Here is a 16,006-nt window from a genome sequence, read left to right as displayed (position 1 = left end):
TGACTAACACTACACCAAAATTTTAATATCACAATTTGCATACTGAAAGGAATCTGCGACATAAGCTTATCAACTCAAAACACAACATACTTTTTCCTTACTTTTTATTTTCAAGTTTCTATGACAGATTATATGCTCATTTTCCTTACAAGATGTAAATATGTGAAATGTCAATATAACAATCCTATTTTTCAAAATAAAAATTGTGAAAGAGTTGAGAAATACAGGTGTGTTTATAGGAACATCAGTATGACATACATAAAATGAAGACTATTTGGTAAATTACACAGATATATATGACAATCCAGCTTTTTACTGCTTACCTGCAGATCATGATTTTTATTATTATGAATAGAATCCTCCTACTTTCCTAGTTTCTGTTATCTGCTATGGATCCCAACCCAGTAAATACTTCAGGCAACCAAACTATAGACATGGGACCCACAGTCTTCACATCTTAACACCTTGTAATTTGGACCATGCCTCTACTATGTGCAAAATTTCTCCTAATACCTTATATTTTGACCCCCAAGTGAGATATTTACCCATCTAACAAGATACAGGATATAGAATGCTCAGATTTTATTTATTTCAAAAAGGTTTTCTGTGTTACGCTAAGAAGATATTAAATTAAGAGCACATCATATTCCTCTACCAAATTCGCAGGCAAACAAAATCATACTACATACTGGTTAGCTCTACTGAGACAAAAGCCATTGAAATAAGCGTTCCCTTCCTGATGTTTCTACTGCTTTAGGCCTCTGAAGCAAACAGGAGGCCTAAGACTGACTGCAACATTTTTATGGCGCTCAAGCCAGCATCTCTCCCAGCCCCTTTTGGTTCTCTCTGCTGTGTCTGCCACAATGTTTGCCATGACTGTCTTTTCTCTGTTCCACATTTTATTTTCAATTCTTAATTGCTCAACTTTGGCTATTAACTATCCTACATTTCTGGACTCAATATACTGCTAGCCAACAAGTACATTCATACTTAGCAAATCACAAAGAAAAGGATTATACTATTATCTATAGGAATATTAACTGATGCCTGGGACACAGAGCTGGGAAAACTTTATTTCAAATTCCTTCAAATTTTAATGTTTTGAACCATGTCAGTGTACTATTTACTTAAAAATTGTCGTTTAAAAATTCCAGCGAAAACATATTCTGTACCTATTATGTACCTTCACGGAGCTGACAATTATGATCTACCATTGGTCTTCAGCTCTTCTCAGGTGTTTTCCTTCCTAGTAACACCTAAGAGTCTTTATTCACATTGAGATGCTGCTTTCTAAACAGCAGCAAAAGCATTCCTATTCAAGAACAAGTCTGAGACCTGCTGTCATATATATCCAGGGCCAGCTCAGAGGGAACTCTACGGAAATTGGAACATGAAGAAAACAATCCAAAAGTACTATCTTACTAAATGTGGATATACTAGATAAATGATTGGTTATTCCAAAATAAAATTATTAGCACTACACTGATTTTTTTATCCCAGACATATATTTAAAATGTTTAACTTTCTTTGTCCTATTAAGTAAGTATACTTGCAGACTAAACTCAGGCTTAATTTTTCCAAAAATTATACAACAGAATACTTACCCTAACAACAAATACTGGACATTTGACTTTATTTGTTGATGTTCGAACAAATTTCGTTGTTACTGCATTCATAGGATTATTCAACATCCCTATAGGTGGGACCAGCTACAAAAAAAGAAAATTAGGTTTTAAGAGCTCCTGATTATGCAGGGCATAAACCAGGGACATGGCACAGTAAGCATTTCAACATTTAAAGACAAATTCAGGACTATGAAGGACTTTCAAACAACTATTATAATAGGTTATAGTCTATATTAATTAAATGAAGAAAACTGAGATACAGGAAAGTTAAATGCCCACTATTGCTAAGCAAACAACAAAATCAAGTACTAGATTTCCCTAATTACTTCTCAAAATAACACAATTAAATATGTTCACAATAATCCAAATTTAAAATTAACTTTCCTATTACACAGACCTCGAGGCAGTGCAGTCTTTTGTTGGACACTGCTTTAAGCCTCAAATCAAAAGTTCATCCATCACTAGATTAAAAGGAATATTTAAATTGAAATAAAAAAATAACTGTTGGGGCCGGCCCAGTGGCACAGCGGTTAAGTTCATATGCTCCACTTTGGCGGCCCGGGTTTCAAACACTGGTTCGGATCCTGGGTCCAGACCTAGCACCACTTGGCACGCCATGCTGTGGCAGGTGTCCCACGTACAAAGTACAGGAAGATGGGCACAGATGTTAGCTCAGGGCCAGTCTTCCTCAGCAAAAAGAGGAGGATTTGTGGCAGATGTTAGCTCAGGACTAATCTTCCTCAAAAAACAAATAGTAATAATAACCCATGGTTTACACAGATATGTTATATTATCCCTTTAGGAATGTTTTATTTTAAATTATAAAAATGTAAAAGGAAAAGTCCATGTTTAAATTTGAGATCACATATTTTTAGGTTTAAACGCCAAGCAAAGAGGTTTTTATTAAGCTAGTATGACATATCTTATACTTACATCATTATAGTAACCTGCATCAGGCTGAATTGCTCGCATATCTCTCTGGTCTCTTTGCCATATTCTATTCTGTTAAAAATTTAATAATTAATTAATATATGGTCTAATTATACTCAACTTGAGACCAAAGTAATTACTAACAAAATGTAAGCTTTTATTAAATGAGAAGAAAACAGGATTAAAACTTTTTCATTATGTTCTAAAACACAGAGAATAGTGGATATCTTAGAGATTTCCCCTTATCTTACTGACATTGCTTAGACTTTCTCTCCTCTCTTTACACACGTTATCCCTAACTGATCATCCAAGACGCTATTGACCCCAAAACATTCTCACTGACCATACCGCAATAAAAAGGAAAAGGATAAGGGGTAGGCAGACATCCCCACTTCCTTCAAAGTCCTCAGCACAAAACAATTCTGCATATCTTGCCCTTGGTTTTCGTAATTCCTCTCAAACTCTCCTAATCTAGTTTTCCAACTAAAATACCTGGGAACGTCTAAATCTATCTTCACATCTAAATGAATCTTTTTCTCGTATGTGCCTGCAACATACTAACTATGCCCAATATGAAAACAGGTCTTTAAAAACAAGTCTCAAGCAATGAAAAGCAGACAAATTTTCTTTGTAGGACGGAAGAGCGACCAAAACCCAATTAAAATAGAAGGGGCTAGTAATGAAAGCAGGTCACAGAGGCTAATTCCTAGGATAAAACAAGAAAACAAAGACTTCAAAAGGGGAAAAATGTGTGGGGCCAGCCTGGTGGTGCAGCGGTTAAGTTCGCACATTCTGCTTTGGCGGCCCGGGATTCACCGGTTCAGATCCCGGGTGAAGCCACAGCACCACTTGGCCAGCCATGCTGTGGTAGGCGTCTCACATATAAAGTAGAGGAAAATGGGCACGGATGTGAGCTCAGGGCCAGTCTTCTTCAGCAATAAGAAGAGGATTGGCAGATGTTAGCTCAGGGCTAATCTTCCTCAAAAAAAAAAAAAAAAAAGAGAGAAATGTCGAGCTGACAAGAGGTTTAGGCAGATCCCTACTCTGCCTTTATTCACCATCTCAGAGTTGCTTTCACCCTACAGAACTGCAGTTAGGTTCTGAACCCTCAAGTAAGTAGAGACACTTTTACTTGACTATAAGAGCAACCCACCAAGGGAATGGAGAGTTCATGTTCCAATGCCAATGTCTCTGATACGCAAAGTTGCTATTTTGAGTATGGATATTCTTGTAGAAATATTCCTATGTCAATAGTCTCTTAACATTTTATATACACTGTGGGTTTAACAAGTGTCTTAAGGGGCTGGCCCCGTGGCCGAGTGGTTAAGTTCGCGCGCTCCGCTGCAGGCGGCCCAGTGTTTCGTCAGTTCGAATCCTGGGCGCGGACATGGCACTGCTCATCAGACCACGCTGAGGCAGTGTCCCACATGTCACAACTAGAAGAACCCACAACGAAGAATACACAACTATGTACCGGGGGGCTTTGGGGAGAAAAAGGAAAAAATAAAATCTTTAAAAAAAAAACAAAACAAACAAGTGTCTTAAGGTTGGCATAGGGAGTAAGTATCCCCTTTTGAGATTTGTTGTGAACCTTTAGAACAAAGCCTATTTTTAAATTGGAGTCTAACTTTAATAATTTTTGAGATGATGATTCATGCACACACAGAGCAAAAATAAAAGTACTGGTGATGAGCCTCATCTGAAATTCCACTTCATCCAACTAATTCAAGAAACAGGTATATTCATTACTCTGAATTTTAAAAACTTTCTTCTTTTTAAAAAAACAAAGTTTGCTTATCTAAAACACATTAACTGGACTTACCTCCAAATACTTAATTACAGATGGATTATAGTCTATGGTTTTTCGGTTTACTGCTTTTCTCATTCGTTTTCCATCAAAGGTAAGTTGTTGCATTGCTTGCTGTTGTGCAAAATCAGGTCGCTTATAAAATAGTTGTCGAGGCGCCTGGTGCTGGAACCTTGGCATATGGAAAAAACGAGGAGGAGAACCGATTTCTGTAGCCATGTTGACGCTTTCGTTCTAGGACACTAGGGTAGGGAAAAAGAAGTTTCACTACAAATATCAGCACTGCAACATTGCCTGAAAACATTTTTAAATGAACTTTTTGTACATTTCTCTTCCTTCCTCTCTTATGCATCATTTCTAGCTTTTAGTCAACCTATTTACAAACTGAACTATTAGATTTAATGTCAGAGACCAGTTACACATTTGAAAAACAGCAATTCACAGAATAAGTGCTAACAAGCATTTATTGTAAAATTCAGCCTGGTGGAAGGAAAATCTGCAATTTATTAACAGTTTAGGATGAGTGTGTTGTGTGTTGTGCATGTGGAGGGGTGGGGGAAGAAACCTGATTGTTGACGTTTTTTAAATAAAGTTAAGTTTATCATAAGACCCCATTTTATGCAAGAGTCACTAAAAAATTTTAAAACCCGAGGTTAGTCCTTTTAAATTTTCTAGGATTAGTGTAGAAAGAGGAATAAACTATCTTATTTTATATAAATGCTAAAAGTATGTATATCTAATTTCAGGCTCAAAATAACGACCACAGAAACTTATTCCTCAGTGTATTTACTTACATATTTATATAGGACACATTAAGTTAACTTCTGAACAGAAAAAAATATTAAGAGCTGACAGCTTTTCAACTTTAATGCTCTCCAATTAAACTTACATTCCAATAATACAAATATGTATGGTTTAAAAACACATTTTTAAGCATATTTTAAAAACCAGACCACGAAAAACACATAAAGGGTGTTGGAAGCATTTCCACAATTTTTTTTGTTTGTTTTAAAAGCAGCAAAGACTGTACCCTCCATTATTTTTTTATATTCTTACATTTGCCTTTCCTCATTCAAGACAATAAATAAAGGATCTGAAAAGAAATTACACTTTCCTCTCGATGAAACTGTTCTTAGTACTACTTCCTTCACCCCTGTCACTTTAGTCTCTCAGGAAGCCATTTCCTAACGGCCACAGGGAGGAGGAGGGAGAGGAAAAGCGAAGGCCCAGGGGAAAGAGAAGTCCTGACTGTCACGGTACCAAAACAATGCGACAGAATAGGAACTTACTATGTGCTATTTCCACTGCTCGGGAGCAATCCCAGAAGGTCTCTGAGAAATGTTAATTTGTAATGAGACAAGAAAGAGTCTGTCTCTCTCAGAGCTGTGTGTGAATTAAATTAGAATGTACAAAATACAGTAAGCATTTGACTCAGTAAGATTGAAGGAATTGTTTACTCAGCTATCCCATGAATCCAACTGAATTTCAGCATCCAGATTTCAACTAATGGCCTCAATTCAGATGTCTAGACCAGGAATTTTAAAAAGATACACCTTGGAAAAGTGCATTTTAAAATTACTATTTTTTTTTCACTTTTCAATTATCAACTTTCTAATTTTATTAGAATAAAATTATTCTAATAGTCCAGTTTCAAATATTATTGATATCAAATGAGAATAAAGATTTTTACACATATCAAAAGAAGCTTAAAAATTATTCAGCCAAACAAAAAAAGGAATGAAGTATGACACGTTACAACACAGATGAATCTTGAAAACATTATGTAAGTGAAAGAAGCCAGACATAATTAAGGTCACACATCGTATGATTCTACTTATATGAAAAACTCAGAACAGGCTAACACACAGAGACTGAAAGCAGTTTAGTGTTTGCCAGGGTGGAAAGGAGGAATGGGGAGTGACACTGACAACAGGGTTTCCGCTGCAGATGATGAAAATGTCTGCAACTGGACAGAGGTGGTAGCTGCACAGCACTGTGAATGTACTAAGTGACACTGAATTGGACACTTTCAAATGGTTAAAACAGTGAAATTTTATGTTATGTGACTTTTACCTCAGCTAAAGAATGGGGAGTTTAATCCACTGAAAGAAAATTTTAGATGGAGGGTAGATGAAACATTAACTGAAAGCTGATGGTGTTGAAACCGGGTGATGTGTATATGGGTACAAAGCACTAACCAAGAGCTAACTCAAGGATCTACTGTACAAATATGAGGAAAATGACTGATTTCAAATGCAAAACAATCACTATGTTTTACTAACATGCTTGAATAATTCATATGTTAAAGGTACAGATGGGAGAAAATATCTTTCCATTTACAAATTTATTGAGTAGAACTTGTTCTGAAAAAAAAGCCCTTTAATTTTTTCCTTAAATGGTCAAGTACTACATGTTTTCCAGAAATAAAGGTCCAACATGAACAAAAAGAAGGGGAAAAGTACCATTACATTCTTTTTTTTTTTTGAGGAAGATTAGCCCTGAGCTAACATCTGCTGCCAATCTTCCTCTTTTTTGCTGAGGAAGACTGGCCCTGAGCTAACATCCATGCCCATCTTCCTCTACTTTATATGTGGGACGCCTACCACAGCATGGCTTGCCAAGCAGTGCAATGTCTGCACCCGGGATCCTAAGTGGCAAACCCCGGGTTACCAAAGCAGAGCGTGTGCACTTAACCACTGCACCACCAGGCCAGCCCCAGCACCATCACATTCTAACAAAAGATCCAGCCCCAAAATAAACCAAAAACAAACCTGCTCACAATACAGTGGCCAGTCTTCACAGATGCCTTATATACTTCAGCTTCACTTCCTGCAAACTACTGTTACTTGCCCAAAGTTAAAACAGAGCCTCCTAGTGGCTGTTATGGGCTACATTTTGTCCCTCCACAAATTTCTCTGTTGAAGCCCTAATCTCCAGTACCTCAGAGTGTGACTGTGTCCAGAGACAGCGCCCTAATCCATAGGATTGGCATCCTCATATGAAGAGGAGATTAGGACACGGACACCTACAAAAGGAAGGTCATGTGAAAACACAGTGAGAAGACAGCCATGTGCAAGCCAAGGAGAGAGGCCTCAGAAGAAACCAACCCTGCTCACACCTTAGTCTCAGACTTCTAACTTTCAAAACTGTGAGAAATAAATTTCTGTTGTTTAAGTTACCCAGTCTGTAGTACTCTGTGATGGCAATCCTGGCAGAGTCAGAGCCAAATACCTGGACCTCCTGCCTATCCCTCAACATGGGTTGCTGAAATAGTTCAGCAATAATGATGTTACAGCTTTCTCTGACTTGAGATGGCAGAAAACTCAATATATGAGGCTGGAAAATCAGTGATCCAGATAGAAAGAACCATCACCCAAATCATGAAAACTATCCTTCAGGCTTCACTCAGGACTCTACTTCAAGGAACTATATATATAACCAGATGCAGAAAAAGAAATAAAGCTTTTTCCTTCATACAAATAATTACTGTGTGATTTCTACTCACTGCAGTATTTACTTGAACTACATTAACAGAACATCACAATTTAAACTAGAAGTCAGGTTTGTTCCCCAAAGCATATTCATCTCACATATGCGGTGGAGGATGAAAGAGGGAGATAGAGGGGTTGGGGCGGGGGTGGGCAGAGAGAGAGAGAAACTGAGAGAAGACAATTTGCATATGGTTATTAAATACATACTAACAAAAAAAAACAAACTGCTAAGGAAAACTATTCACCTGAAACATTAAATTCATGTCTTTCTCGTACACATAAACCTTCAATGTTTCAAGCAATCAGCACAATTTTATGAAGTGCCTACTGTATATTACACTCTGCACCAGGTATCACATTATCATTCTGATTCACTGAATATCACTTCTAAATTCATGGAACGGATTTCAGACTTGGTGGTGTCTGGTCCCCTTCTCTATTTCTCCCAAATACAAAGACTCCTGAGGTGACAAAAGTTTGCAGCATATCCTTAGCCTTCCAGCTTTCAACTACTCCCTGTGGAGTCGTCTGTGGAACTAAGCAGTATTCCCAGACTTAGTTCTCCAACGTTTGTGTGCACAAGTCCATACCAGCATTATAATTCTGCTTCTTGTCCCAGCTATTTATAATGTTAGCCATATGATATTGCCAAAATTATAGTTGAATGTAGCAAAAAACCATAAATGCTTTTCTTAAAGAAGTCATTACAAATTTCACATTGTAGAATTGTGCTAAACAATAGCTCATTCTATTGAACCTAAACCTCTAATTAAAATAATAAAAACTGTATACACCTAAGTGCTAACAAAGCCTCAAAAACTGGAGTAACAATAGTTGAATGAACAGGAAGGGATTCATGAGAGAGGTAAGACAAACTGGAAATTAAACAGAAAGAGTTATTAATATAGGATAATTAGGAGGCACCACCAAAATCACTGAGGCAGTTACTGGTTACTAGCCACGAAGATACACACACTTAGGAATTGTTAAAAGAGCTGAAAAAGCCCTGTGGCATCGGGAAGCATAATGAGAAATGCAATTCACTTCAAGAACTAATCAATGAGCACTAACTACCTGACAGGCATTGAAGACAGACACACACAAACACACACAGTCTGCTCTCAAGAGACCGGCAGATTATCAGAACAGAAGAGCTCAAAATGGAAACCACGTGAGAATCTCCTACTCCATTGAGAATCTACTGTTACAGGCAAGAGGGATGTAACAGGATGCTCACGGCACAATTCAACCTTAAGAAGTTTACATTTGGGGTGAGGTGGGAGAAGGTGGGAGGAAAAGACAGTCTGAGGACATAAACGAAATAACACTCTCTCTCATTCACTCAGCACGCCATGGCCAGCATAATCTTCTCCCGAACCAAAAATAATCCACAATAATCTTCCCCAACCAAATGTTTCTGACTCCATTAGAAAAATTTCACCATCGCAGCCAATCTCCAACTATAACAGAGGAGGGAAAGGTACATTTTTTTATAGGAAAATGACCTTGCTAAAACTTGACTAATTCCACTAACTCAATCCAAAAGGAACTGACTAAATGCTTCACACAATTGAATAAAGAGATCCTTAAACTATAATTCAAGAGGGCAGAACTGAGGCTCTGCATCAAAAAACTCTATGACCTGAAGGGTCATAAATTGGCCTCAAGCAGTTTTTGTGTTTTTTTAAGCCAGAAGTCATATCCTACTTACGGTTCCTGAAATCACTGTGGCTGACAATCAGCATTACTTTAATAATAAAAATAGAACATAAAAGACTGAACTGCACATTTTAAGGGAAAGGACTGCTTTTGTGAAACCTGTTTCAGTTGCACATGTGTGTACAATGAATCACAACGTAAAAACGTATCTTCTTCCTAATAATTTGTCAAAAGTGAAAGCAAATGGCATAATGTTAACAAACCATTAGGGGAAAACCAGAGTTTCCTATCTATGCACTCTCCGCTTAAAATCGCTTAATTTCTGCTGCCACTGGGTAGCCAGAGCCAAAGAAGTTCACATATAGCATCTGTCTAGTGTGGGAACTATGTCTAGCTATAGTAGCTATGGCACCAGAATCTGGTCCAATTATCAAATCCAAAAATTCTTACCATGTTGACTACTAATCAGAGCTTCGGATCAACACAAGCAAGCTTGTTTTCCCAAAGTGAAATGCAAGAATTCTAACCAAAAGCAAACTATTAATGCATTAGATGGCTGTGATAGCAAGTACAACTACTATAGGGCTTTGAAAAATAAGAGATTTTAAGATCCCCACTCTCATTAATACAAACCTGGACACCATGGACAGAACCTTAGCCTGGGAACCCCTAAAAGAGATCTGATTCCTTATCTGTCACAGAACTTTGAGAGGATCTACATGAGGGGTAAACAAGGCCAGTAACAACATAATCAACATGTTCTCTTTTTATTCACTGTCCAATCTTTAAGAAACATAAATTCCAAACAAATCAGGAGAAATTATACTGAGACCATCCAGTCTTTTAAAGAATAAACAAGAAGGTAGCTGTTTTTTTTTTTTAAGATTTCATTTTTCCTTTTTCTCCCCAAAGTCCCCCAGTGCATAGTTGTGTATTTTCAGTTGTGGATCCTTCCAGTTGTGGCATATGGGACGCCACCACAGCGTGGCCTGACAAGCAGTGCCATGTCAACACCCAGGATCCGAACCGGCGAAACCCTGGGCCACTATAGTGGAGCGTGTGAACTTAACCACTCGGCCACGGGGCTGGCCCCCAAAGACAGCTGTCTAAACAAGCAGTTTTTAAAAGTTCACATGGGGGCCATGTTTTGCTATGGACCTAAAACTAAATATGGGCAAAAAAGCCATGCTGTGTGATTTTAGAACACACATGGAGTAGTCATCTTAAAGACAAGCATTTTAAGACTGCTACCCTAAATTTGTTGACTAAATTTCACACTAAAGATCAACTTTATTTAACTCTCAGTGTGGGAGTTTTCCAACTTTTATAGCTTTCAGCCACATATTTAGCTGCATAATCCTTCGTAACTTCGGGTTACACTGTATCCTTAGCTATAAAGTTACTGAAACATTTTAGTGGATATTGCACTGGACCAGTTTAATGCACGTTACTTGGGCTTTTATATTTAGTTTTAGGTCCACAGCAAAACAGAGTGTAAAATACAGAGTTCCCATACACACACACACACACACAGGCCCCTCTCCCCCACAACATCCAGCATCAGAGTGGTACATTTGCTAAAATCAGTGTACCAACACTGATACATCATTATCACCCAAAGCCCAAAGCCATTACATGACGGTTCACCCTTTATGTTGTACACCCTACGGGTTTTGACAAATGTATTCAGATTGGCTTCCCTCACTTAGCAATCTGTATTAAAGGTCCCTCAATGTCTTTTTCATGATTGGATAGTTCATTTCTTTTTAGCACCCAATAACATTCCACTGTCTGGATACACCACTCTCTGTTCTTCCATTCATCTACTGGAGGATAGATATCTTGGTTGTTTCTAAGTTTTGGCAATTATGTGCAGGTTTTTTTTTTTTTAACAGATTTTCTTTTTTTCCTTTTTCTCCCCAAAGCCCCCCAGTACATAGCTGTATATTCTTTGTTGTGGGTCCTTCTAGTTGTGGCATGTGGTTTGATGAGCAGTGCCATGTCCGCGCCCAGGATTCGAACCAACGAAACACTGGGCTGCCTGCAGCGGAGCGCGTGAACTTAACCACTCGGCCACGGGGCCAGCCCCAATGTGCAGGTTTTTGTTATGGACGTATTTTCAACTCATTCGGGTAAATACCAAGTAGTGTGATTGCTGGATCCTCTGATAAGAGTATGCCTAGTTTTGTAAGAAAATGACAAACCGCCCAAAGTGGCTGCACCATTTTGCATTCCCACCAGCAGTGAATGAGAGTTCCTGTTGCTCCGTCTCCTCACCGGTGTTTTTTGTCAGCATTTTGGATTTTAGACATTCTGATAGGTGTGTAGTGGTACCTCATTGTTTTAATTCCCTAATGATATATGATTTGGCCATCTTTCCATATGCTTATCTGACATCTGTATATCTTCTTTGGTGAGGTGTCTGTTGAGATCTTTTGTCCATTTTTTAATCCAGGTGTTCATTTTCTTATTAAGAGTTCTCTGTATATTTTAGATAACAGTCCTTTATCAGATATATCCTCTGCAAATATCTTCTTCCAGTCTGAGGCTTGTCCTCTCACACACTTCATTATTTTTAAAGTTACAGGTAATAAAATTCATTTTTGGGTGTACATTTCTAAGTTTTGACAAATGCAGAGAATCATGGAGTAACAACCAAGATACATCACCCCTCTATATTCCTTCATATTGGCCCTGTTATTGATCTCTTACCACTGCCCACTGGAAAACATTGATCTGTTTCCCATCACTGTAGTTTCTATCTTTTCCAGAACGTCATACAAATAGAATCATACACTGTATAGCCTTTTGAGTCTGGTATTTTTCATTTTGCATAGTACTTTTGAAATTCACCAACCTTGTTGTAAGTATCAATAACTCCTTTTTTGAATTGTTGAATTCTATGGATGTACCAGTTGGTTTATCCATTCACCAATTCAGGGACATCTGAATTGTTTGCAGTGCTTGGCAATTTGAACAAAATTGCCATAAATGTTCGTGCATAGTTTTCATGTGAACATAAACTTTCATTTTTCTTGGATAAATATCTAGGATTGAAACTGCTGAGTCATATGTTTGTTTAACTTTATGGGAAAGCAGCTGCACCATTTTGCATTCCCATCAGCAATGTATGGAAGTTCCAGTGGCTCTCCATCCTCCCTAATATTTGGTACTGTCAGCTACGGGAAGGGAACAGTTGTTTTGCTTCTTAGTCTTTCTAACAGGTGAGTATAGTAGCTCATTGTGATTTTAATTTGTATTTCCCTAATGACTAATGATGTAGAGCATCTATTCAGGTGCTTATCTGTCATCCACATATCTTCTCCAGCAAAGCTTCTGTTCAAGTCTTTTGCCCTTTTTTTTTTTAAGATTTTATTTTTTTCCCTTTTCTCCCAAAGCCCCCTGGTACATAGCTGTGTAATTTTAGTTGTGGGTCCTTCTAGATGTGGCATGTGGGATGCCACCACAGCATGGCTTGATGAGCAGTGCCATGTCCATGCCCAGGATTCGAACTGGCGAAACCCTGGGCCGCTGAAGCAGAGGGCGCGAACTTAACCACTTGGCCACGAGGCCGGTCCCCTGACCATTGTTTAATTGGGTTGTTATTTTAACTGAGTTTTGAGAGTTCTTTCTGTAATCTACATACAAAATCTTTGTCAGATATGTGATTTACAAATATTTTCTCTCAGTCCGCTTCTTTTCATTCTCTTCATTCTATCTTTCAAAGAGCCGAAGTTTTTAACTTTAATGAAATCCAATTTATCAATTTATTTTGTGCTTTTAGCCATATCTAAGAAATCTTTAAGCCAAGGTTACAAAGATTTTTCTCCTATGTGCTGTTCTGCCAATTTTACTGTTTTACATTTTACGTCTGGATCTACGATTTATTTTGAGTTCCCTTCTACATTAGGTATACGGGATAGGTTGAGAGTCTTTTTCTTCCTCAAATGGTGTCCAATTGTTCCAATACCATATGTAGGAAAAGAGACTTTTTTCTATTGAATTGCCTTTACACCTCTGTCAAAATCAACTGACTATATTTTGTGTGTGTCTACCTCAACATCTTGATTACCATAACTTTACAGAAAGTCTGGAAATCAGCTAATCTTCAGATCAGATTCTCCAACTGCATCGTTCTTTATCAAAAGTGTTTTGGCAATTTGTGTTCCTTTGCCATTCCATTTTTTAAAAGCAGCTTATCATTTGTTATCTACAAAAAATGTTGCTGGGATTCAGATCTGGGTGAACTAATCTGAGGAGAAATTACATTTTAACAATACTGAGTCTTTGAAAACACAAACAGGTAATTCTCCACAATTATTAGGCTTTCTTTGATTTCTTTCATCAGTGTTTCGCAGTTTTCAGCACGAAGATCCTGTACACATTTTGTCAGATTTATACCTCTTTTTTGGTGCTACATACAAACAGAGGAAGATTGGCAAAGATGTTAGCTCAGCAACAATCTTCCCTCAAGCAAAAAGAGGAAGATTAGCAAGAGACATTTGCTCAGAGCCAATCTTCCTCACCAAAAAAAAAAGAAAGAAAAAAAAGATATAGGACTATTAAGGTTATCTATTTCTTCTTGAGTGAGTTTTGGTAGTTTGTGTCTTTCAAGGAATTTATCAATTTCACTCAAGTCGTCAAATTTTGGAGCACAGAGTTGTTCATGGTATTCCTTTATTATCATTTTAATATATGTAAGATCCGTAATAATAGCCCCTTTTGCATTCCTGATACTGTTAACTTGGGCCCCTCCCTCTTTATCCTCTCCCCACCTCTCTCTTTGAACAGTCTATAATTCCTTCAAGAAAAAATGGGTTCATCGAAAAATGTGAATTTTTTTTTTTTTTGAGGAAGATTAGCCCTGAGCTAACCACTTCCAATCCTCCTCTTTTTGCTGAGGAAGACTGGCCCTGAGCTAACAACCATGCCCATCTTCCTCTACTTTATACATGGGACGACTACCACACCATGGATTTTGCCAAGCAGTGCCATGCTCGCACCCGGGATCCAAACCGGTAAACCCCAGGCCACCGAAAAGCGGAACATGCAAACTTAACTGCTGAGCCACGAGGCCAGCCCGAAATGTGAATATTACCATTAAATAATTTTCACTCAAGAGAACTGCTATACTTCTGTAAGTAGCAAAACTACTTTATACACACTTCCCATTTCATCATACACTATGTATTAGCCTGCTTGGGTTGCAATAACAAACTATAGGCTGAGAGGCTTAAACAACACAAACTTATTCTCTCACAGCTCTGGAGGCTGAAAATCTGAGATCAGGGTGCCAGCACCCTGGGGAAAGAGCGTTTTGGGGAAAGCTCTCTTCCTGACTTGCAGATGGCCACCTTCATGCTGTGTCCTCGCATGGTAGAGAGAAAGAGACAGAAAGTTCTCTGGTGTCTCTCCTTATAAGGGCAGTAATCCCATCATGAGGGCCCAACCTTCATGACCTCACCTCAACCTGAATATCTCCCAAAGGCACCGGGTCCAAATCCCATCACATGGGGCGGGGCGGGGGGTCAACATACGAATTTTCAGGGACATGATTCAGTCTCTAACACACTATAATTAACAAAGAAAAAGCGTACTGAAGGGCTGACATTCAGTTAAATTATTTTTACTGCTTCATCACTGACATTCCCAAGTGAAATTCGCTTTTTTCTTTTTAGCACCAGTGTGAGGGGGTAGTAAACATACAATGACTCCTAGTACAGTTTGGGACACTGCCTTGGATCAAGCTAAGGAGCCAGCAGTTTTATCCATTATTGCTTTTATACCACAAGTAGAAATGTCAACACAGTACAAAGGCTTAATAAAATCTTAGCATTATTATGAAAATGCTTCTCACCCCACTTTGAGAACTCACCACTGCCTTACAAAGTTCAAACAACTAACACAGAAAAATTTTTACAAACTGCAAGGTGTATTAGCAATTTAAGGTATTACAAATTATTCAGAAGAGATATAACCAATACTAAAAGCGTGATCCGGGGCTGGCCCCGTGGCCGAGTGGTTAAGTTCGTGTGCTCCACTCACTGCAGGCGGCCCAGTGTATTGTTGGTTCAAATCCTGGGCGTGGACATGGCGCTGCTCGTCAAACGATGCTGAGGAAGCATCCCACATGCCACAACTAGAAGGACCAACAATGAAGAATATACAACTATGTACTGGGGGGCTTTGGGGAGAAAAAGGAAAAAAACTAAAATCTTTAAAAAAAATAAAATAAAATAAAGATAAAATAAAATAAAAACGTGATCCATTCCTAAGCTTTCCAAATTCAGTGATAATCAAGCTATGCCTTCACCTGATTAATATAAACCTTAGAGAGAAATAAAGTTATATGGAACCTAAAAAAGAAAAAATAGGGGTCGACCCAGTGGCACAGCAGTCAAGTGTGCACATTCTGCCTCTCGGCAGCCTGGGTTTCACCGTTCAGATCCCAGGTGTGGACATGACACCGCTTGGCACACCATGCTGTGGTAGGC

At 38.3% G+C, this 16,006-nt stretch overlaps 1 protein-coding gene across 2 annotated transcripts in view; it reads right to left on the bottom strand.

Moving 5' to 3' along the window:
- Nucleotides 1-16,006, bottom strand: part of WDR33 (WD repeat domain 33) — a 96,476-nt gene that overhangs the window by 57,490 nt on the left and 22,980 nt on the right. For both annotated transcript variants that reach the window (XM_046659392.1, XM_046659393.1), the window contains exons 2-4: nucleotides 4,378-4,604; nucleotides 2,559-2,627; nucleotides 1,605-1,709 (exon numbers count right to left, since the gene is read on the bottom strand). In XM_046659392.1, coding sequence (XP_046515348.1) covers nucleotides 1,605-1,709; nucleotides 2,559-2,627; nucleotides 4,378-4,581 — 378 coding nt within the window. In that variant the 5' untranslated portion in view covers nucleotides 4,582-4,604. The remainder of the gene's footprint in view (nucleotides 1-1,604; nucleotides 1,710-2,558; nucleotides 2,628-4,377; nucleotides 4,605-16,006) is intronic.

This window comes from Equus quagga, chromosome 4 (genome assembly GCF_021613505.1).
Source record: "Equus quagga isolate Etosha38 chromosome 4, UCLA_HA_Equagga_1.0, whole genome shotgun sequence".
In the NCBI taxonomy this organism is placed as follows: Eukaryota; Metazoa; Chordata; class Mammalia; order Perissodactyla; family Equidae; genus Equus; species Equus quagga.
This window is presented reverse-complemented; position numbering and strand designations above follow the sequence as displayed.